The sequence below is a fragment of the Carassius auratus genome, chromosome 17, assembly GCF_003368295.1.
Source record: "Carassius auratus strain Wakin chromosome 17, ASM336829v1, whole genome shotgun sequence".
Taxonomy (NCBI): Eukaryota; Metazoa; Chordata; class Actinopteri; order Cypriniformes; family Cyprinidae; genus Carassius; species Carassius auratus.
In genome coordinates, this window is record NC_039259.1 from 26750641 (window position 1) to 26774175 (window position 23535).

Below are 23535 nucleotides of genomic sequence, written 5' to 3' on the forward strand. Positions count from 1 at the left end.
TACAATATTCTACGACGTTTATGGACATTATGCAGCATAATAAGCACTGCTCAGAAGTTTTACAGTCATAGCAGGAGGGTGGAGTTTGTTGAAGTTGTGCGCCAGTCAACCAGGAAGACCTCAAGAAGACGCATTCACTTTCCAGATGCAGAGGAAAGGGGTAAGCACAATCAGATATACATGATTCATGTAATAGATCTTACTTTTATTACTGTCTGTACACCTGTTCGTTTATGTCAGCAGAGTGATGTCATACTGGCATGTTCGCGAGAGTATCTGTTGTTCCTCTCTGCGATGCAGCATCTGTGCTTCAACTCTCACGCATCTGGCGTGACACTCCAGATGCGTGAGAGTTGGCAACCCTGCCTTTATAATGCATTTCAGTGACAGCTTCTGACATCAAATGCGAACTTTCTTGCTTGAAATATCATGTTTCATAAAACTCTGAATAAGTGAAACAAACTGTTTGACAGCACGTTAGAAACGCTTCAAGATGCATACGGGTGTGTTTCTGTGCTCCTTTCTTCTAGGCTGGGCATCTTTCAGTCATGAGTAAGAGGAAGTCTGTGTCCACAATGTTGTAAAACCTTCTAAGACTCCTAGGACAGATGGCAAAACACATGTTCTGGATGATGAGGAGGATGAAGTCCAGCAAGATCAGTCACTCTCTGCTTCGGTCAGTTTAGTGATTTCATGAATGCATAACATACCATCACTAAATGTTGTAGTGTCAGTTCCGGTTCAGATAACATCTTGTGCTGTTCCAGAGTGTGGGAGACATCGGCGTGATAGAAAGTATCACTTTGAGGAACTTTATGAGCCACCATTTGCTCGGACCTTTCGAATTTGGACCAAACGTAAACTTCATTGTTGGGAACAATGGAAGTAAGTTTTTTATTATTATTATTATTATTATCATTTTTTTAATTGGACTGAATTAATAAAACATTCATGATTTAAACTACCAGTCAAACACAATTTTGGAACTCTTGAAAGCATTTAAAATCATTTGTGCCTACATATGAGATGTTTAATTTAAAAAAAATGGTCTTGGAATCAAATTAAAAAACTGACCTACAATTTGCCAAAAATCAACACTATAAAAAACACTGAAGATTCATCTAAAAATAGGAAACCTCTATGCTAGCTTGTCCTATACTAAAATATAATTCACATCTGTTTTTATTGTGTTATACAATAATTATCGTGTTAGGTGGCACAAAATGTAAACATTTTTGTCACGACTACTTGTAGCAACTATCTGTACACTGAAATGCAAATAACTACATGTATAAATAGTATTTAACACTATGGTTTAAAAAGGCTAGTATTTATTTCTATATGTTCTTTATTTTTAATATATATTTTTCTTAAAAAAAAAAATGATAAAAATGTGTTGTTTGGCTGGATGCTGATGGAAAAGTAAACAGAATACTATTGCAAAATACTTATAGCAAATAATGGGTCAATGTGTCCAAAAGTATGACTGCTAGTGTATAAATAAATGTTTCTCAACATTTTTGACTTCAAGAGCCCTTCTATCTAAGCTGATTTACACCTCGGGTACTCCTAAAAATACAACTATTCATTAAAAAACAATAAATACGATGTCAGTTTAATGGTGCAACTTCTTTATTTTGTAGCATTGTAATTTAGATTATGGTAATATAACTAAATTCAAATCACTGTAGATGATTTTTAGATTTTTTAGACAGGTATAAAAACATACTCGTTTCTCAGTGCACTGTATGCATTTTTTTTATGCCAATCTAAGCTGGAAAAGTGCATTCTCACAGCTCTTATAGTGGGTCTTGGTGGAAAAGCAACTATAACCAACAGAGGAACATCTCTGAAGGGCTTTGTCAAATATAAAGAGAGGTTCGTATATTTTAGAATGCACTAGTATTACTTCATAAGATACTTTTTATTTTTCATAAGATCCTTTTGTTTCCAGTTTTGCAGACATTAAAGTGATATTAAAAAACAGAGGGAACAGACTCCTATAAAGGTGACATTTATGGAGACAGCATCTTGCATTGAGCATCGGATCACAAGCGACGGTTGCAGGACTTGTAAAATCAAGAATAAAACTGGTAATATCAAGACTTACTCTCAGGTCTCAGGTTATTTCAGAAATAGGACTTCCTCATATATATTTAGACTCTCTATTTCTAGGTCATGTCGTTTCCACAAAGAAGGAAGAGTTAACTGCTATACTAGACCATTTCGGCATCCAGGTACTGTCGGTGAAAAAACAAAGATATCAGCTCATATGACTTGCATGCTTTTAAGTGCAATCTTTTAGTTATTGAGAAGTAATTATTTAAGTTAAACATCTAGTTGTTTTAGTATTCATGTTGCATAAAGTAAACCACACAAACATTTAATCGATTTATTTCTGTTTCTGGATTAATGTCATATTACAGGTTGAAAATCCTGTTTCAGTGCTGAATCAAGAAATGAGCAAACAATTCCTGCATTCAAAAAGTGAAGCAGACAAGTACAAGGTGATTTATTTTTCATATATGTGACCCTGGAGCACAAAAGCAGTCACAAAAGTTGCCGGGGTATATTTAGAGCAATAGCCAAAAATACATTGTATGGGGTCAAAATTACAGATTTTTCTTTTATGCCAAAAATCATTAGGATATTAAGTAGAGATCATGTTCCATGAAGATATTTTGTATATTTCTTACTGTAAATATATCAAAACTTCATTTTTTAAATTAGTAATATGCATTGCTAAGAACTTAATTTGGAGAACTGTAAAGGCGATTTTCTCAGGATTTAGATTTTTTTGCACCCTTAGATTTCAGATTTCGGCCAAATATTGTCCTATCCTAATAAATCATACATCAATCGAAAGCTTATTTGTTCAGCTTTTAGATGATGTATAAAATCTCAATTTTGAAACTGAATAACTGAAGCAGTGTTGTATGGCTGTTCACACTTTTTTTCCCTTAAGTTTTCATGAAAGCAACTCTTCTGGAGCAAATGAAGAAAGACTACATTCACATCAAGCAGACTAAAGCCTTGACTCGCGAACAGGTGGAAAGACAAGAGGAGGTGATTTGTTAATTCATATTCAAGCATCATTATTAGTGTTTCTCATACTTAACCACCCATAATAGCTGTTTTACACATGCACTCAACACTAACATCACACATTGGCTGTATCTTTATACTTTTAGTGTCTTAAAGATCTCAGGCAGTTGTTTTTGCAAAAGAAAGAAAGATATGAGCGCTTGTCATCGCTTGACAATATGAGACAGACTCTGGAGACTTGAAAAAGAAGATGGCATGGTGTCTGGTACGTGATTTAGTGCTTCTTGCAGACGTGTGAAAAGTCGCTTGCGAAGAGAGTCTTTGTTCAGCAGTGTCTCTGTTTGTTTAAGGTGAGAGAGAAGGAGAGGCTTGTTGAACAACTGATGGAACAAATTGAAAAAGAAGAGTCTAATCATAAACATGAAGAAAAGCTGCAGCTCTGTCAGGTCTGTGTGTTCAACTGTATTGATCTGGCAGAACTATGTTTGTATTATGGTACATTAAAACTGTTTTTGTTGGGATTGAAAGACGTGTCTAATGCTCAGCAGATCAAAAATGGAAGTTACATTAACTATTTTCTCATTTCATTCATTTCTTTATTTAAATATATTCCTGTGATGCGCAGCTGAATTTTCAGCATCATTACTCCAGTCTTCAGTCTCACATGATCCTTCAGAAATCATTTTAATATGCTTATATGGAAAAGCAGACATCTTTCAAAAACAATATAAATCATAATTATTATGTTTTTGAGCGGCAGTGTAAAGTTTTTAACAGAACAACACGACTGATAGTGTGATATATGGTTTTTAGTAGCTGTTAAACTTCATTAGGTGAAGTGTGTATCATCCAGATGTAACATTAGTCGATCTGACTTAAAAACTTATTTGCTTTTAAGAGCAAAGTTACCACCGCTGAAAAGAGATTGCAGGACATTCAGAAGAAGGTTTGCATGCTTCGAGAAGAGCAGGAGCGTCTGGCCGAGGAGAGCTGTAAGATGAAGACGAGATTAAAGTCAAAACGAAAGCAAAGAAAAATCAGGAGGTGAGATTTCTTTCTTTTCTCTTTCTGTTAGTTACTGTTACAGAGTTTTTGCTCCTGCTCACAAATGTACTTTAATATCTCGAGCTATGTAATAGCTGCATTAATTTTAAATGAAAACATGCATATCTCTTCAGCTCTTTACATGTGAGCAACATTTGCTTGTTTGCAGTGTTATATTATTATTAAAGGAATGTCACCCAAAATTTGTTCTTCTATGGAATATAAAGAGACACATTTTGAAGAGCGTTTGTGCTTCTCTTCCCCAAGCAGTTGAAGGCATTAAGTGACCAGAGGTTATCATGCACAAGAACAAAAAATCTGCATAAAAGAGGATGATTCAACTTTTCAGGAACTGATAACCTAAATAACGACAGAAGACTTAAAATATAGCTTACACATTTTGTGCAGATTGTTTGTCAGCTCCAGTCATTTGCTATCATTGAATGGAAAAGAGAAGTGTGAACCATCTCATTTTGTGTTGCATGGAAGAAAGAAAATCATATGGGTTTTAAAAAGACCTGATGGAGAGTAAATGATTGCATGGTTTTAGTTTCTAAGTGAGCTACTGCTTTAAGTTGGCAGATTTTATAAAGAGGGTTCTTCTTGATTTCTAAAGAGTTTGTTTAGATTTTTAAAGTGCCAGTTTTTCAGGTGGTTTACTTCCGCGCTGAGAATAAGTTGAAGAACTTAGAAAAGGAGCAATGCCTTCTTCAGGACCGAGTTCACAAAATAAGTCATGGGTGAGTCCTTTTGTTGAGGGAACACCTCTAATTTTAGGCTGTTTATGTTGATAAGTTGTTTAACATCATGCTGTGTGTTTGACTTGGTTGAAAACGTGATTCAAGTAACTGACTACGTAATTTGATGAGGTTTTTAGCAGTGGCAGAAGAAGCCATGAGTCTGAGCAAGCACAGCATCAAGAAAAAATATCTGCCTTCAAAAAGCAGCTGGAAAAGCTTGAGGACGAGTCCAGCGCTCTGAATCAAGAGATCAAGGACAAACAACAAGCTCTGCTTAAAGGAAGAGAGGAATATGATAAACTGAGGTAAAGTCTGACAGCTTTACTTCTTATGGCAGGGACACAAGGTGTATGCAAACATGATGGCCTTAATGTCATGTGGCACGGCTTTGACTTGAAATCTAGCTAAAAAAAAAAAAAAAATTAGTACTGTCCAATGATTATTTACTTCCAAAATAAAAGTTTTTGTTTACATAATATATTTATGTGTACTGTGTTTATTATGTATATATTTTGAAACTATTTACATGTGTATGCTTCTATATATATAATATATAAACATAACATATTTTTCTTAAATATATATACATGCATGTGTTTGTATTATGTATTAAGAAATAGTGTTATGTATTTAAAAGCGTTTATTTTGGTTGCGATTAATTGTGATTAATTGATTGACAGCACTAATTTTTTGACATGAAATACAGTAGAATAAGTAAAATAAATATTTAGCATTTTGAAAACTGTTGCAAAACCAGTTGATAATGATGAGTTAAATATAGACCCATCTGTACATGATCTTGCTTTCGATAAATTACAGTTTTAGAGTTTTTATCATTTTTGGAAAGCATGGAGGAAAAGAGCATCCAGGTCTCTCTGGAGTCCAGACTGAAGAGAAAGAAGCAGCTAATGGCCAGCAGATCCAACAGACTGAGACGCTTCGGCGATCACATGCCAGAATTGATGGAGTCCATCAACAAAGCCTTCGCTCAGGGCCGATTCATCAAGAAACCTGTGGGACCTATAGGTGAGAGGCCTTCCGTATCTCCAGATTATTCACACAGAATTACTCCTAATCTTGTTTTCAATCTTCACCAGGTGCATGCATCAGCCTAAAGGATCCCAGTTTAGCCGTGGCTGTGGAGAGTTGCGTACGAGGTTTAATTAAAAGCTTTTGCTGTGATAATTACAGGGACGAAAAAGTCCTGCAAGGACTGATGTCCTCATACTTCCCCAGAGGCGGCAGGCCTCAGATAATCGTGTGTCCATTCACGGACAGAGTTTATAACCTGCAAGGCCGGTAAGAAATGTCCAGAAATGGATCCAGAGGTCTTATAAGGGTACAGTAAACATGATGTTTCTACGTGTTCTTGTCAGTGGAGTCCAGCATCCTGAGTTTCCATCTGTGCTTGAATGCATCAATATCGAGAACCCGGTGATAACAAACTGTCTGATTGACATGAGGGGCATTGAGAGCATTCTGATTATCAAAGTAAGTTGTGAAGTAATAGTAATAAGTAAAAGCATTTATAATAATGTGTAACACAGGGTGCACATGTCTAAATAAAAGACCTTATTTGCATTCAGCTGATTAAGAATTGAGTAAATCTGTTTTTCATTATAGTTTAATGTTCAAAAGTTTGGGATTTTTAAGGCCAGATTTACTAAACAGGGCAAATTAAAAAAAGTGAAAAAGAACAGCATTTGTTTAAAATAGAAATCTTTTGCAACCAACAACACTACAGTTAAAAAGCTGGGTCCATACATTTTTATTAAACGTATTTATTATTATAATTTTATTAAATTAATAAATTATTTTATTCTGCATTGATATGTTCAATAAAAAAGTGATAGTAAATAATTATACTCTTAACTCTTAATTCATCAAAGAGTTCTGAAAAAAGTATCAAAGGCTAAAAAAAATTTCTATTGCACAGCCTTTTAATAAATCAGCATATGAGAATGATTTCTGAAGGATCATGTGAAGCTGAACACTGTAGTAATGATGCTGAAAATTCACTGGAATAAGTTATAGTTTATGTTAAAGTATATATAAAAAGATAAAATGCAGTCTATCTATATATTTAATTCTTAGATATTATTTAGATATTTAAAATGTATATTGTTTTTGTTTTTAAACAGGAGAACGCTCGTGCGAGGAAGGTCATGCAGGGGTCGCGACCCCCAAAGAATTGTCGTGAGGCCTTCACTGGAGATGGTGATCAGGTCTACACCAATCGCTATTACACAGCTGAACATGAAGTACTGGCCCAGTATCTTGGTGGAGACCCAGAGGCAGAAATACGGCAAGTGTCTCTGTTTGTACCTGGAGCAAGTTAAAGCTGGCACAGTGATGATAATTCATGCAAACCCTTGTGGAGCCCAGTTCTTTAAGGCATGATCCGAGGCAGTTATACTTGAATGTACTGTATGTGTTTATCTTTACTGATTTCCAGTCTAGTGGACTCAGAGCTGGAGAACAATCGGGCTCAGCTTTCACGGTTCCAGCTTCACTTGAGCTCTGTGAAGAAAGACATTCAGTTCATGGAGGAGAAGCTGCGGAGTGTCATCATGGCCTGCAAAAAGAATCAGGTATTATCATATTATCATATCATAGAGTCTAGATTCATGCCCAAACATATCTGAATACAGTAGTTGATGCTGGCTTTAATTGTTCTTTTCTAGGAGAGTATAAACAAGGTTAAAGCTTCCATAACCGAACTTAAGAACATTGAAGAGACGCATGCTGAAGACATCAGCTCTCTGGTGACTTCTCCATCAGTTTTACCAGGCAAACGTTGATGTTTATTGTTTTTTGACATGGAATAATAGCGAATGTCAAATGTACAGGAAGAAGAAGCAGAAGAAAATGAACAGAAGATGGAATCGGAGAGGAGAAATGTGAAAGAGGCCCAGGATGAGTTAAAGAAACATGAGACGGCGCTTATGAATATTAATCAGAAATATAATGATGTGAAAACTAAAGTGGAGCAGCTCTCAGATGAGAAGGAACAACTGAAGGTGAGAGACAGCGCTGGACGATCAGTACGCTCAGCTCAGATTAAATATTTTACATTTGAGATTTTAATATTTACATTTTTTGGTTTCTTAAAAAAAAACTGTCAGTGGTATATCAACTACTACAGGATTCCCACAAATTCATGGAAAACCTGGAAATTTTTGAATTGTCATTTTATGCTATATATATATATATATATATATATATATATATATATATACCAGTCAAAAGTTTTTAAACATTAAGATATTTTATGTTTTTTAGAGAATTCTCTTTTGCTCACCAAGCCTGCATTTATTTGATCCCAAATACTGTACAGCAAAAACACTAATATTGTTAGATATTTTTATTTATTTATAATAATTGATTTATATTTTAATATATTTTAAAATGTGATTTACTCTTGTGATGCACAGCTGAATTTTTATCATTATTACTCTAGTCTACAGTGTCACATGATCCTTCAGAAATTATTCTAACATCCTGATTCGCTGTTTTAGAAACATATATTATTATTATTATTATTCATAATAATAATCATGATAATAATAATATATAAAACAGTTGAGTACATTTTTTTTCCAGGATTCTTTGATTAATAGAAATATCTAAAGATCAGCATTTATCTAAGATAGAAAGCTTTTATTAACATCATACACTATACCATTCAAAAGCTTGAATTTTTTTTTTGAATTTTTTTTGGGGGGGGGTTATAGAAATGTATACTTTCAAATAAAAATACAATAAAGTGATAATAAAGACATTTATATTGTAAACAAAATATTTCTGTTTCAGAAAAATACTTTCTATTCATCAAAGAAACCTGAAAAAATTATTCTCTGCTGTTTTCAACATGATGACGATAATGAATTATTTTTTCTTTCTTTCTTTTTTACCAGCAAAGAATATAAGAATGTTTTCTGAAGGATCATTTGACTGGAGAATTGATGCAAAAAAATCAGCTTTGAAATCACGGTTATTTTACATAGCTAACATATTTCAAAATTGTACTGTTTTTGCTGTACTGTGGATCAAATAAATTCATGCTTGGTGTGCAGAAAAGTCTTCTTTAAGACACATTCAAAACACACACACACACATAGTGTTTATTGGAAGATGGATCTGTCTTGAATAGGAGGAGCAAGTTAAGGCAGAGGCTGAGTGCAGTAAACTTGATCAAACCTTGAAGATCTTAGAGAAGAAACTTGAGGATCATCAGGCTACTGTTCAGACCATGAAAGAAGATCTGTCACTCAGAGAGGAAGAAACACAGGCAATCACTCCTTTTCATATCATATAATCTCATATAGAAAACTCCTTAATAAGAAAATGTGCATATTATTTTCATCCAAAGAGCAGTATGATGAAATCTTGCACTTGCTCATTGTTTGTTGCTTTGAAGGATTGGGAAGCCAAAGCCAGAGCCATCTGTCCTGTGCGACAGCAGGTATATCAGAGTGCCAGAGGCATTGATGCTGAAATCACACGCCTGCGACAAAAAATCAGTACAGAAGAGAGCAGCCACGGAGACAAGGAACGAGTTATCAGGTGTGCACAGCTGGTTTTATTCTATTTCCTTTTTAAGTATTAAAATTAATTTTCACTATTAAAATTATTCGGACTATAAGTCGCACTGGACTATAAGTCGCATTCATTTAGAACCAAGAGAAAACATTACCGTCACCATCCGCGAGAGGGCGCTCTATGCTGCCAGAGATGCTGTTCAGTGTAGACTACAGAAGCACTGAGCAGCATAGAGCGCCCTCTCGCGGCTGGAGACGGTAATGTTTTCTCTTGGTTCATGTCAAATTAATTTTGAGAAATAAGTCGCACCTGACTATAAGTGGCAGGACGAGCCAAACTATGAAAAAAAGTGTGACTTATAGTCCGGAAAATACGGTAGTTTAGACTTGGCTCAGCTGTTATAATATTTTTTATATTTTATATTTTATTTTTAAGAAAGTAGTTTTGACTGTTAGCTTATTTCATGTGATATTTTCTTTTACTATGTTTTTTTTATTAATATTAATACATTTAATTACTTTTTTTCCACTCATTTTGACTCAGTTTGACTCAGAAGAAGCATGTTAGAGATTTAAAAAGCATAAATGTGAAGCCTATATTTAATATAGCTGAAATAAATGACTGAAGAATATATATTTTTTAGAGAGTACGCAGAGGCTCACAGTAATTACAAAAGCAAGTCCGGCCAGCTGAGGGATCTCAGGAAGTTTATTGATCGTCTGGACCTCATCATGACTGACCGTCAGGACCGATGCAAAATAATGCGACGGTAACTTAGCGTAACACTGTTACGTAAGAGTTTTGTTTCTGTTTAAAAGGTTTCCACTCCTGTTCTTCAGGTTTGAACAGTCTGTTTTAAATCGTGTTTCCAGGTCACTTTCTCTGAGGTGCAAGCTGTACTTCAACGACTTCATGATGAAGCTGAACTGCTGTGGCTCGATGATGTTCGATCACAGCAATGAAACTCTGTCCATTTCTGTAAGCTACCTTTTTTGATAGAGGCTGCAATTATTTTATCATAAATACAGTTAAATTAATAATATTATGAAATATTATTTCAAATGCCGATTTGCTGATGAAAAAACATTATTATCAGTTCTGACAACAGTTGTGCTGCTTAATATTGTTGTGTAAATTGTGAATATATTTTCAGGATTCTGTTGTATACCTAGCGTTAAGTGAGTACACAACATCCTTGGTTCTTTTGTGATGTATGTTGCTTGTTTCGGCTCAGGTGAAACCCCCCGGTCAGCAAGAAAACAACGTCAATGACATGCGTTCCCTGTCGGGAGGCGAGCGCTCCTTCTCCACCGTCTGCTTCATCCTGGCACTCTGGGAGATTACAGAGTCGCCCTTCCGGTGCCTCGATGAGTTCGACGTGTTCATGGTGTATACTCTTGCCTGTATGATTACTTTACTGAAGACATTTGATATGTCAAACATTAGTATTTTACATATGAAGTTTTTTTTTTTTTTTTTTTAAGGACATGCACAATCGCAGCATTTCGATGAACATGCTTGTGGAACTTTCAGAACGTCAGCATCAGCGACAGTTCATCTTCATCACCCCTCAGTCCACCAGGTAGAATATACAAGTTATTACACGTTTTATGGTGAAACTCACTGAAACCTGTCTAACTGACCCTAGTGGGGGTAAAACTAAAATGTGTATTTTCATACCCTGCATCTGTGCATTTGTTAAACTATTGTTAAAAGTATTTTTAATGTAAACAACTAATTTTGGACCTAATGTACTTTAATTATGTAGTGCTGAGGTTCAACTAAAGATACGCTTAAGCATATTTGATTTTGCTAAAGTGGAACTATTGCAAGTAAACTTTAAATATCTTGCATTTAAAGACTGATATTTTACAGAGATCATGTAATCATCAATGGTGATATTAAAACACATTTTAGGCAAAATATTAAGAAATGTGCATTGAGCAAAATTCTTTTTTAAATACTAAAAAATAAAGTGTAATATGTCGATTTGAAGTATACTTAGTTTGAAATAAAGGTATTTTAAATTATGGCATAGTTTTTTGTTGTTGTTATTGTTGTCGTTTTTAATTATGGGAAACCCCAAAAGCCAAACAAAAATGATAAAGTTACAATTTTTTGTAAATTAAAGTCATCGCCATCGTGTTGTTTTTGGACATTTTTATTTAAAAATAATTTTTAAGAAATTAAAATGTGTGTATGATTCCCGTTTTAGGACCATTACTGTGTTTGAATTGTGATAATTAAAGAAAAAATTTTCATTACTGTAATCTGGACACTTGTGGTAAATTTCCTCCTCCTTTTTTTTTTATGCAAATGTGCATAAATTCAGTAAAACAAAAGTTATCATTATGTATACTTATCATTTTGTGCTGAAATATGACCAAACTTGAACGTTTTTTGTGTGTGTGTGTGTGTGTGAGATACCAAATGTCAATCAGAGTAACAGCATTCATTTATCTCCTGTCCTCATAGTCACATTTATTCAGGAAGGAAATGCAAATGGTTTGTAGACCACACACCCCAAAGCAGCTTTCTTATTGACTCGCTGAGCTAGTGCTTCGTTTGCAGACATCAGTTGATCAAATGCAAAATTGTGAACCCAGTAAAAGAGAAACTGTTCTTTGAAGTGTTGATCTTTGCCCAGGGCCTTGTTTGTTAAGGTGTTAACTCAGAGATCAGAAACACCGTATCCTCACACAGCACTGAATTATAGAGTCAATGTTTTTGGATATAGACATTGATGTTTCTTTGCATTATCTTTCAGCCATCTTTCTGATAGTCCCCATATTACGATCCACCAGCTTGAGGATCCAGAGAGAGAAGCAGAGGAGGAGTGAGATTGCCTGGAGAGACTGTACTCAAAGTGTGTAAAGTTTACATGTTTATTATGCATTTGCTTTTATTTATTTTTAAAGAAGTTTTATGGTTCTAGTTCGTCTGCGAAGGATGTTTTAAAAGCACAAAGTGTGCGCCTATTTTGTGTTATTGTGATGTCCAAGCCATTTCATCAAGTTCATTTGTTCTAAAAAAAGAAAAAAAGGAGACTCAAGGAATAATTCACTTGATAATGATTTTTTTTTTTGGGAAAATGTACTAAGGCCATCCAGTAATTGGATGAGTTTGTTTCTTCATCGGAACAATTTTGCATCACATCAGTTGCTCACCAAAGGATCATCTGCAGTGAATGGGTGCCGTCAGTAATCCACACAACTCTGGTACATCAATTAACGATTGCAAAGTGAGAAGTTGTGTGTTTGTGGGAAAAAGCACATCAAGACATTTTTAACTTCAAACTTAGCTTCAGCTAAAATCTGAGTCCTCTATACGTACTGTAATATTAATTTCTTAAGTGAAAAAGTCTGAATCAGGATGGAAATATACACAGATCAATCAAGGTTTACAAGTGAAAACAGTCCAAAACAAACAGTTATAAACTAATATGTTGGTGGATTTTGACATGAGAGGACAACAGGAGATGGACTTTCTCACTGAAGGAAGCGTTATTATTGATTATGGAATTGATGGTTTGAAATTAAAACACCCTAATGATGGATTTGTTTCTTATAAACACACATCTTTTGAGATATTAATTGATGGATTCATTGCCTGGATCACCATTGTTTTGATGTTTTATCAGCTGGTTTGACTCTCATTCTGACGGCACCCATTCACTGCAGAGCATCGATTGGTGTGCAAATGATGCAATGCTACATTTCTTCAAATCTGTTCTGATGAAGAAAGAAACTCATCAACATCTTGGATGTCCTGAGGGTGAGTAACTTTCCATTTTGGGATAAAACTTCCTTTCGGTTTCCAGCTGTTAGCATCTGCTCATGACAGTTTCAGCATGTTGAGAATTGGTATTTGTCAGTTTGAACCAGCATCTCTTGTAATAAACCACAATGCTCTTCCTAGATATCACTAACCATCTGATTTTGTGCACGACCAGGCACCTACGTTCTGAAAACAACCCATAGATAGTTTATTGATTTTAATCACAATGTCGTCAGTGCAACTGTTACATACCAAGTTGAAGACATGCCACAAATAAAACACATACTCTTATAACACAATTAAAGGACTGCTTCATTTTGGCTTTACCGTAATAGTTACAAATATTTACAGGGCAAACATGTACACTATTTATTGGGCAGGTGCATTTTACAAAGATGTGTCTTGTTCTCCACCAAAGGGACTGTCACCATCCTGAATGTCACAAGATGTGAAAGTAGGAGATCTGGAATGCCATATTTGTCAAGTCTCAGCAGAACATAACACACGGAGAATACAAAATATAGGGAATAACATAACGAGGGTACTGGAAATAATTGAAAAGTTGCTTCTGAGCGATGCAGCTGAAATCCATGGGTGCTGGAGTAGAAATGTTTTTACAACAAAAAAAAACAAAAAACGGTTGAATAAGAAGTGGATCCTTTACCAAATGCCCTCCAAGGGAAGATTTGCTTACAATGTTATATTGCCCTTTCTGTATAATTACTAAAACGAATTCACAGGCAACCATTCATGCATGTGCACAAAGGAACAAAAAAATGAAGTAAGCGGTGGTCTTTTAATGTTAAGAAAAATAATGGTTGGTTATACTGGATATTAGGAGTCAGTGCAAAATAGGGTGAAACCAGCAGATGCAAATCATGCCGGAGGCCGAGCTGGAAGGTGTGCCTTACAGAAAGCTTTTACCACACACATGGTACATCTTTAAACGTGAGGAAACATGCACCCGGGGGAGGACATCTAATGGACCGATGAGGAACGAATGTAAATCTCACACATTAGCATTGTTATTGATACTATCATTTATATAAGGCCTCCCTTGCATTATTCGTCAAGGTTGCCGAAATGAAGAGAGAGTAGTTTTTTACACTTAGGACATGCATGCAAATAACTTACATTTATATTCTCAAGTACAAGCACGTTTGGACCTTTGATAAGCCGCCCTCCTTAATGTCCAGTATTGAAGTTCGACAGACTGATTTCATCGTAATATTTAGTGTGTCGCGCTTCCCGAATTACCGCGTGAAGCACGGCAGTCAACGTAGTGCGTGTGATCGGAAGTATTGCGGCTAGAAATGAAATACGGCGGAGCACTTCACTGACGATGGATGCGTGAAAACAACCGGACGTGTTCGATTTACACGTCTCACGTTGTTGCATGTTGGAAATTAAACGGATATACTCTAAACTCTTTAGCGGTTAACGTTCTCATGCATACTAGTTGTTCGATCACACAAAGAAAGTTCGTTTAAAAGTAGTCCAGACATGTTACTCTTGTGGAAATGAGAGTGGAAACGGATGACTGGTTCAGTCCGGAGCATGCTTCACTTCTGCATGTCGCACTGCAAGAGCAGCACGATGGACGGGTCACTCTTGGCGGCTTCTTTGAACTCGTCTAGTGAGATCTGGTCGTCGTTGTTTTTATCCATCTTGCTGAAGATCCGATCCACTCTCTGCTCTGGTGTCAGACCGTCCTCGTTCATCTTCATCATTATCACCGTGCCCACCATTTTATAAATAGCCTTCACACAGAGAGGAGAAAAGATGGCTTTAATGACACGAGGAGGCGCTGAGATTGCCAGTGTTCGTGCTGAAATGTCCTTCTTATTTATTTATTTTTCTTTTCAGTTTTGCCATTGGCACTTTCCATAAATATGACGCATGTTAATTTTAAATGAAGTTGAAGTGTGTGAATTCTGTGCCACTAGCATCACCAAGCAAATCACGTCCAGGCCCGTTGGGTCACTCAGATATACAGATCGCAACTCTGTTCGATGCTGTTAGTGGTGCAAACGTCACACACCTTTAAACAAGTCCATATGAAACGAAATAAGGGTGGATCTGCAACCTTGCTACTCAATCTGACATTTATTTATTATTTCATGCGTGACCCGGGAGCACAAAAGCAGTCTTAAGTGTCTGGGGTATATTTAGCCAACAATACATTGTTTGTGTCAAAATTATTTTACTTTTATGACTAAAATCATTAGGATATTAAATAAAGATCATGTTCCATAAAGATATTTTGTAAATTTCCTACTGAAAATATATCAAAACTTAATTTTTGATTAGTAATATGCATTGCTAAGAATTTCATGTGGACAACTTTAAACACGATTTTCTCAATATTTAGATTTTTTTGCACCCTCAGATTCCAGATTTTCAAATAGTTGTATCTCAGCCAAATATTGTCCAATCATAAAACATACATCAATGGAAAGTGTATTTATTCAGTTTTTAGATGATGTATAAATCTCATTATAATGATGTATAAATCTCATGTATAAATTTCTTAAAATGTACCCTTAAGAATGGTTTTGTGCTCCAGGGGCACAAATAACAAAATTGCAGTGTCTCTGTTCAGAAGTGTCCTAAAATAAAATGGTAATAAATCAAATTAATAGAAAATGTCTTTTATTAGCATCTGTCACCTTTTCTGTCATTAGAACTATTAGATATCTAATAAATTCTCACATTAATGGGAAATAAACACACTAATTAAAGATTAATCTGGGTCTCTGTTCTGACGTGTACTAATTGGCTGCAAAAACTGCAAACTTCATTTAAAATTTCTAAGAAATCTGTTGAAAATAAAAGCATTATTTTAGGATGAATCTTCAACCTTTTTGCTTATTCTGATGTTTTAATTTAATTTATTACATCGTATTTATTGCTCATAAATCAAAATTACAGTGTCTCTGTTCAGATATGTCTTAAAATTAAATAGTAATGCATAAAATAATAGAAAATAAATCTTAAGTGACATTTTCACTTATGAGAACTATTAGATATTATCAAATAAAATTCTCACATTTATTTTGAAATAAACATAGTAATTAAAGATGAAACTCCAACCTTATTTGTATTAATTGTATTCATTATTTAATATTTATTTATAAAAACATCTTAATCTCAGGGTCTCTGTTCTAACGTTCAAATTTTTGGCTGAAAAACTACAAAATTCATGTAAAACTGAAAAGATCTTCTTCATAGCATTGGAAGCATTTTATTGTGTTATGAGAACTATTAGACATTATCATATAAATAGTTTTCTTCAATTTATTGAAAATAATTCATCTTCAACCTTGTTGCCCATTCCAACATTTATTGAATTCATTTATTACCTATGTATTACCTGTATTGCTCAAATATCAAAATCACATGGTATTTGTTCAGACATCTTAAATATTGCTTGTAAAAATTGCAGAGCTTATATAAAATTATTTTAAAATAAATTGGATTCACCTTTAATACAAATTGTTAACATCAAGTTATTGGAATGAAGGCATAATAGTTTACAATAAAAATAAAATGAATCTCCAACCTTGTTACTCATTCAGACATGTTTTTATTAATCATATATATTATATGTTTATTATTTTATACCTTTATTTTGGGTTTCCCCTAAAACAAGCAGTTTTCTGCAGTCTTTTGGAAATAAAAGCACTAATTTAACTACCTTTTTACTTATGCTTATTTATTTTATTATTTGATTTGATTATTTATTGCTCAATTATCAAAATCTCAAGGTGTTTTGATGCATAGACATAATTCTGGTCGCAGATATTACAAACCTGAGATAAAATAATTGCAATATTTTTAGTTTGACTTCCTGGTGCCGTTTTGTACACTATTTGTGGGAAGTGCTTTTTTTAATAAGAGGCATTCATTCCATGCATATAAAGGGGTTTTCTGTACCTCTATAATCTCCAGCATCTCCACTCGAGTGATCTTGCCGTCTCCATCCAGGTCGTACATGTTGAAGGCCCAGTTGAGCTTCTGCTCGAAGCTTCCCCGTGACGTGATGGACAGGGCGCAGATGAACTCTCTGAAGTCGATAGTACCGTCACTATTCTTATCAAAGGTCCTGAACGCATGCTGCGCAAACTTAGATGCATCACCATAAGGGAAGAACTGCAGGAAAAAGAAAATGAGATTTGTCAATATTTTCACTGTTTCATTTTCAAATTCTTCTAAGCGTCTGCCCACAGACAGCTCTGGATTGATGAACGTCAGTAAATAATGACAGCGTTTTAATTTTTGAGTGAACTGTTCCTTTAAGAGGGATTTGTGGACACTTATTGATTTTCATGTCTGAATATTTCTATAGCCGCCACAGCAGGTTCTGTTCTTTGCTTCTGGTTCATTCCTTGGCAGTTCATTCAAAAATAAGTGGGCACTGCGCAGTGTGTACAAGTACATCTAACAGCGTGTTTCACTGAGGTCCTCACATCTCACAGTCGTTCTATGAATACAATTTCACAGACGGCCGCTTTTACTAGTTTGTGCTTCTCTGCAGTAAAATGTATAACCCTACTGTCTCATATTGAACATATTATGATACTTACTTTCTTTTTTGTAGCTCTTTTCCTTTTCTGACCCTTTGATTTAATCCATCTATATTTTTATTTTTTTTACTTGCATGGTTATTTTCAATAATCCTTGAAGTAGAATTTTATATTTGCTGGTTGCTAAAGTCTTCTGAATCATTGCCACGTCTGAATAATTTTTTTCAGGCTCTGGTTTTTTTTTTTTTTTTTTTCAATGTCTTCTTTTTTCCTGATTTTTTATTTTTTTTATTAAACCAGTTATATTTTTTTTAAACAAAGAAAAATATCATATTATTTAAACTTTTTTTTTTTTTTAACAAAACCAGCTTCTTTTTTTCTTTTGACATTTTCCTGATCTTTTTATTAAATATATATTTTTGCATGGTTAATTTAAATAATCTTCAAAATGAAATTTCAAATTATTTCAAATTTAGTGGCTGTCAAAGTTGCAATGCAATTAAAAGGGAGTCCTGAACAGTTGCCGGATGTTTCTTGTTTATTTTTTTTATGGTTTTTTTACAGGCCCCAAATTTCTTTAGCTCTTTTTTTATTATTAAATCTAGATTTTTTCAAAGCTTGCATGGTTGTATGGTTACTATCAATAATCCTCAAAGTAGAGATATCTATATATAATGTAATGTATAATGTTTTCTTTCAGCAGAAGAAAGTCAAACAGGTTAGCAACAACATGAGGCAAAATGATGATAGAAGATTAATCTCTGGGTGAACTATCCCATTAGTAAAAGCCCCAGTTAGGGGGTAATAGTGGTAATGGTGATCTTTGAATTGAGTTCAGATCAATAGATTCTCACCTTAACATAGAGCTGCTGGAACTCATCCAGGTTTAGTCGACCGCTGGGACAGTCTTTCAGGAAGCCCTTGTACCACTGCTTGAGCTCATGTTCATTAAACTCTGTGTTCTTCACAAGGTCCTCCATCACCTCAGGGGTCAGTTTGCTGTTTTGTTTTCCCATGATTACTGCATGAGAAACACAGAAATAATGCGGTTATAGAACGTTCTTCCAGGTATCTAATAAGAGATGCGGGTGTAGATTTGAAATCCATGTATAGACACTGATATCAATATATAGAGCGACAACATAAACTGTCACAAAATAATATTTTTTAAAGTTTTTGTGGTTGGTCACACGGTTTAAAAGCTAGTGCTGATAATCTGTATGAGCTTTAGCCATTACAAACCATGTATTGGTAGGAGGTTTGCGGAAATATAGCAATAATATCAAATAATATGTACACTGTAAAATATACAGTATATATATATTTCAAAGTTGTAAATAAAGATTATTGGAGTACTTTTAAAAGACAGTACTTTTTTATTTTTTTTTTTCTACTTCAGAATTTTACATTTAATGTAGTGTGTACTTGTGAATTTGTAATTATTTGTGAAATTCACTAGTATTTTTTGAGTAATAATTGTTTCTACATCATTTTTGAGTACACAAATTTGCTGAAATAATGCTAATTCTACACAATATTTATGTTTTAAAAATAATCACTCTTAAACATTTTATAAATTATTATAAAATGTGTGCCATCCAACGATTTTATATATATACTCTTGACAATGTTGATTTTTTTATTATTTTTTATTATACATTACATTATTAGCCAATAAGGCCGGGACCCAATTGCATGAAACTTTTTAATTTATATATGTGACCCTGGAGCACAAAACCAATCATGAGTCTCTAGCGTATATTTGTAGCAATAACCGAAATTACTTTGAATGGGTCAAAATTATCGATTTTTCTTTTATGCCAAAAATCATTAGGATATTAAGTAAAGATCATGTTCCATGAAGATATTTTGTAAATTTCCCACTGTAAATATATTAAAACTAAATTTCTGATCAGTAATATGCAATACTAAGAATTCATTTGGGGACTTTAAAGATGATTTTCTCAGTATTTTGGGTAACACTTTAGAATAAGGTTCCATTAGTTAATGTTAGTTAACTACTTTCGTTAACATGAACTAAGCAAGAACAATCCTTCTACAGCATTTATAAGTCTTAGTTCATGTTAATTTCAACATTTACTAATGCATTATTTAAATCAAAAGTTGTGCTTGTTAACATTAGTTAATGCACTGTGAATTACCATGAACTAACAATGAATAACTGTATTTTCATTAACTAACATTAACGAAGATGAATAAATACAGTAATAAATGTATTATTCATTGTTTGTTCATGTAAATTAATACATTAACTAACATTAACTAATGGAACCTTATTCTAAAGTGTTACCGTATTTTGATTTTTTTTTGCATTCTCAGATTCCAGATTTTCAAATACTTGTATCTCAACCAAATATTGTCATATCATAACAAACTATACATCAATGGAAAACATATTTATTCAGCATTTATTCACACACACACACACACACACACACACACATATATATATATATATATATATATAGGCTATAGAAAGATATAATGAAAAGTGCATTGTCATTTGAGGTTTTCTCAATGTAAGATCTTTCTTGCAACTGCAGGCCTATATTTTGTTACTTTTTAAATATGAAATTGAAGTTATTGCCAATAATTGCAGGGCTAATGGACAATAAACAGAATGATACCACATTCTGTCAGTTCCAAAAATATTATTTGTGCCTAACACATTGGAAATTTCATTTTCCCAGAAAATCGCCTACTTCCGCATTGCAAAATAAACTAGATTTATAAAGAAGGAGCAATTTGATGTCAAACATATCCTATTATTTCAAATATGAATGCAAATGTATAGGCTATTTAAAACTATCTCCGCAATATAATGCACACAAAGTAGGCTACTATTAAGTGATGGACGCAATGATGTCAAGTGTGATCTGCTCATCTCCAGCGGCCTGACTGTTGTGCTTCTGGAAATAGATCAAAGTCACAAGAGTTTGTGTGTAAATGGGCATCAGGTAAAACAGGCTCCAAACGGGGAAGGAGGGGTTGGAGAGGAGCTCTTTATTTCCATCTGGAGCGTCTGTCTGTGTTTGCAGCCTCTCCTGCATCAAACATGAGCGTGAAAAACAGCAGCCTCGAACACATTTGATAAGAATGCTGCTTTAATTACAGACAGTCAGGAATTATTACCCAAGACCCAATCTCATGTCACTCTTATGTAATAGTGCTGAAGCTTTTTCAAGCTCCAATGGCTGAACGAATGACCTTGAGAAGGGAAACCAGTGAGAAGCGATGCAGAATAACTATCCGTGATCTTTAACGGAGGAATTTCTGGACTTCACGACTTGAAGATCCGTTGAAGAGCATCCTGACACCATATGTGCGTTTGCTTTAGATGCTGTTTATACATCACGAGCCTTTTGGTGTGACAGAATATGGGTAGAACAGCATTTGCATATACGTGTATAACCGAGCCTACTAACATTCACCATCCCAAACGGGCATTTTCGTGTGTTTTTATTGATGCACCACTGTGAATCTGCACCATTCCGCCAGAGCCGCAGAGAAAAGACGCAGTACCTTTTGCTTGTGCATTGCACTGCGCTCATATCACATCAGAAATCTCTAATCTCAAGTGAGGCTGGGAAACATCAGTGCATCTCTCAAATTCATCACACAATACCAAAGGTTCGTCTCTGAGCAAATTGGCAGTAACAAGCAACCAGTGAGCTTTTGTCGCCAAAAGCATCACATATACCTACTAAAGCTTAATACACCTTTAACCTGCGCAAAGTGCTCAAATCAGGCCACGCAGGCTAGTAATAATGCATGCGAGTAGTCACTCGTGCATGCATTCATTCATTCACACGTTCACCCATTCACCATTGACGCCTGTCAGATCGTTTCGCTGCATTAAATGGCAAAAGCAAAAAAAGCAACACACATGACTGCGACGCTCATAAATGTTTCACAGCCGCACATGCACGCATGCATCGCCTCTTACCTTCAAGTAACGCGTTGGAGGCTGATGGAAACGTGCTGGTGCTCGCAAACCGTCCGGTTTCGCGTGTGTCGAACCCAAATTCCTGGGATTCGTCGCGTTTACTGAACGCCAAATAATGTGTAAAGGTGATTCCAAGCTGACGCGAGCCCGCTTCCGTCTGTGTGTGTGCGCTATGCGACGCGAGACATGCGGCATGCAGCGAGCATCACCACCACGCTATGCTGCTCCTCGCCTGCGTTTGCGCAAATTGGATGCTTGCAACCCTGCTCTTAGGGAGCTCGTGACAGTAAACAGTCGATTTACCACAGAATGCATGCTTTACGTGCGAATCGTTGGTGCACGGTCTTTATTACTAGCTACCTATTGCGAATTCTCAAAGACTCCAATGGGATATGTGAGGGAATAATACCAGTTTATTTGAGATCAGCCTCATTTACTCCCATTTTCTGTAAATGTGTTCATCTGACCTATAGTTAAATTCAAGAACACAGACAGTATTCTTCTTTTTTCGTATTCAAAGCCGCATGCACTTTACATGATTTTAGAAATTATTTTTATTTAGAACCAGATATTTTCTACAAATAGTGTAACCAAACATGCAGGGGAATAAAGAAATGACAGAAAAATGTATATTCTAAACGATTGCATTGCTTTCTGGTTTTTACTTTTAGGCATTAGACAAAGATTAGAGAATTTTGGGTCAGTTTGAGCCCAGAATATTAGGTTAAAGAAGTGAAGGAAAACAGCTGGTAAATGTGTTCGAATCTTAGGCTGTTGATACACGGCACAACTTTTTGGACAATATTGCCATCAACGGGCGACCAGGTGAGACACAGGCCCACGACCGATGTAAAGTATCCAGATAGAAATGTGTTACTCATTCTCATTGGGAAAGTGCTCAAGCAACATTGCTCAGAAAGTTGCCTCGTCTATCATCATCAGCCTTAGAATGTTTAAATGCTCTGAATTCTAAACATCCTGGTTTGTAGTGCAAATATTTAATGTTTACATAAAAAAAAATAAACAACATGAATATGAGGATTATTTAAATGATTTTCTAGTGACATCTAGAAAGCTAATAGAGCAGAGATATTGTATGTGTGGTTTTAAACGGATTCTGTTTGAAGGATGGTTAAAGAAGGATTTCTTTAATCACTTACGAATGTAGTCTGCTTCCTGTTTGAGTCTTAAACTCAACAGCTGTACCAGCCAATTAAGCGGTTAGAAAACAGTTGTATATTTATATGATTTTGCTCACATTTATTTTAATTGGCTTCAGCCTTTCAAGTCATTTTAGTGGAAACACAAGACCTACTTCTGTAGCAGAAGAGAGCAAGATAGTTTTATATAAACTATAAATCATCTCTGTTCTGGCTCAAAAAATATACATATTGACACATTTAGAAGATGCTTTTATCCAAGGAGACTTACAGCTGATGAGCAAAAGCAATTCATCACATTATAATAATGATTTCACTGGCAAAGCAGAACATCTGTTACCAAAAGTGTTTCACAGTTGAAGCATTGTGTCGGACTACTTTGTATAAAAATACAAACATGCATTTTTAAATGGCAATTTATAATTGAGCCAGAAACAATATATTTGTGAAAATATGACATGTTTATTTGTTTTCCCTCAATGTGACAGTAGAACTTAAGATTCTCATTTCTGTGCCATTTATTTGATGTTTATACCAGTCCTCAAAGCATTGGCATCAGTCTTCTGTGAGAAAAACAAAACAAAAAACATTACATTCATAAAGAGTTAAACATCTTACAAATGCATTAAACACTATTAATGCTTCATCAACACTTACATATAAGCATCTTTGATGAACCAAACATCTTGTACCAATCATGTAGGCTCTGTGGAGGTCTGACGTCAACATTTGGA

The 23535-nt window shown here is 34.9% G+C and overlaps 1 protein-coding gene and 1 pseudogene across 1 annotated transcript; one reads left to right on the forward strand and one right to left on the reverse strand.

Annotated features, from left to right (window-relative positions):
- The first annotated feature begins 86 nt into the window (after nt 1–86).
- Nucleotides 87–12994, forward strand: LOC113117828 (structural maintenance of chromosomes protein 6-like; annotated as a pseudogene).
- A 338-nt stretch (nt 12995–13332) lies between these two features.
- On the reverse strand, nt 13333–21951 carry LOC113117816 (visinin-like protein 1). The gene is made up of 4 exons (XM_026286746.1): nt 21642–21951; nt 18529–18695; nt 17085–17300; nt 13333–14908 (listed from the first exon to the last, which is right to left on the reverse strand). The coding sequence occupies exons 2-4, from the start codon at nt 18688–18690 to the stop codon at nt 14711–14713; spliced, it is 576 nt and encodes a 191-aa protein (XP_026142531.1). The 5' UTR covers nt 18691–18695; nt 21642–21951; the 3' UTR covers nt 13333–14710.
- Between the last annotated feature and the right edge of the window lie 1584 nt (nt 21952–23535).

Excerpts from the sequence above, each read along its gene's own strand:
- LOC113117816 (XM_026286746.1), bottom strand. The coding sequence starts at position 18,690 with ATGGGAAAACAAAACAGCAAACTGACCCCTGAGGTGATGGAGGACCTT. Across the intron at positions 17,301-18,528 it reads TCCAGCAGCTCTATGTTAAG|TTCTTCCCTTATGGTGATGC; the intron begins GTGAGAATCTAT and ends TTTTTCCTGCAG. Across the intron at positions 14,909-17,084 it reads AGATGCTGGAGATTATAGAG|GCTATTTATAAAATGGTGGG; the intron begins GTACAGAAAACC and ends CTCTGTGTGAAG.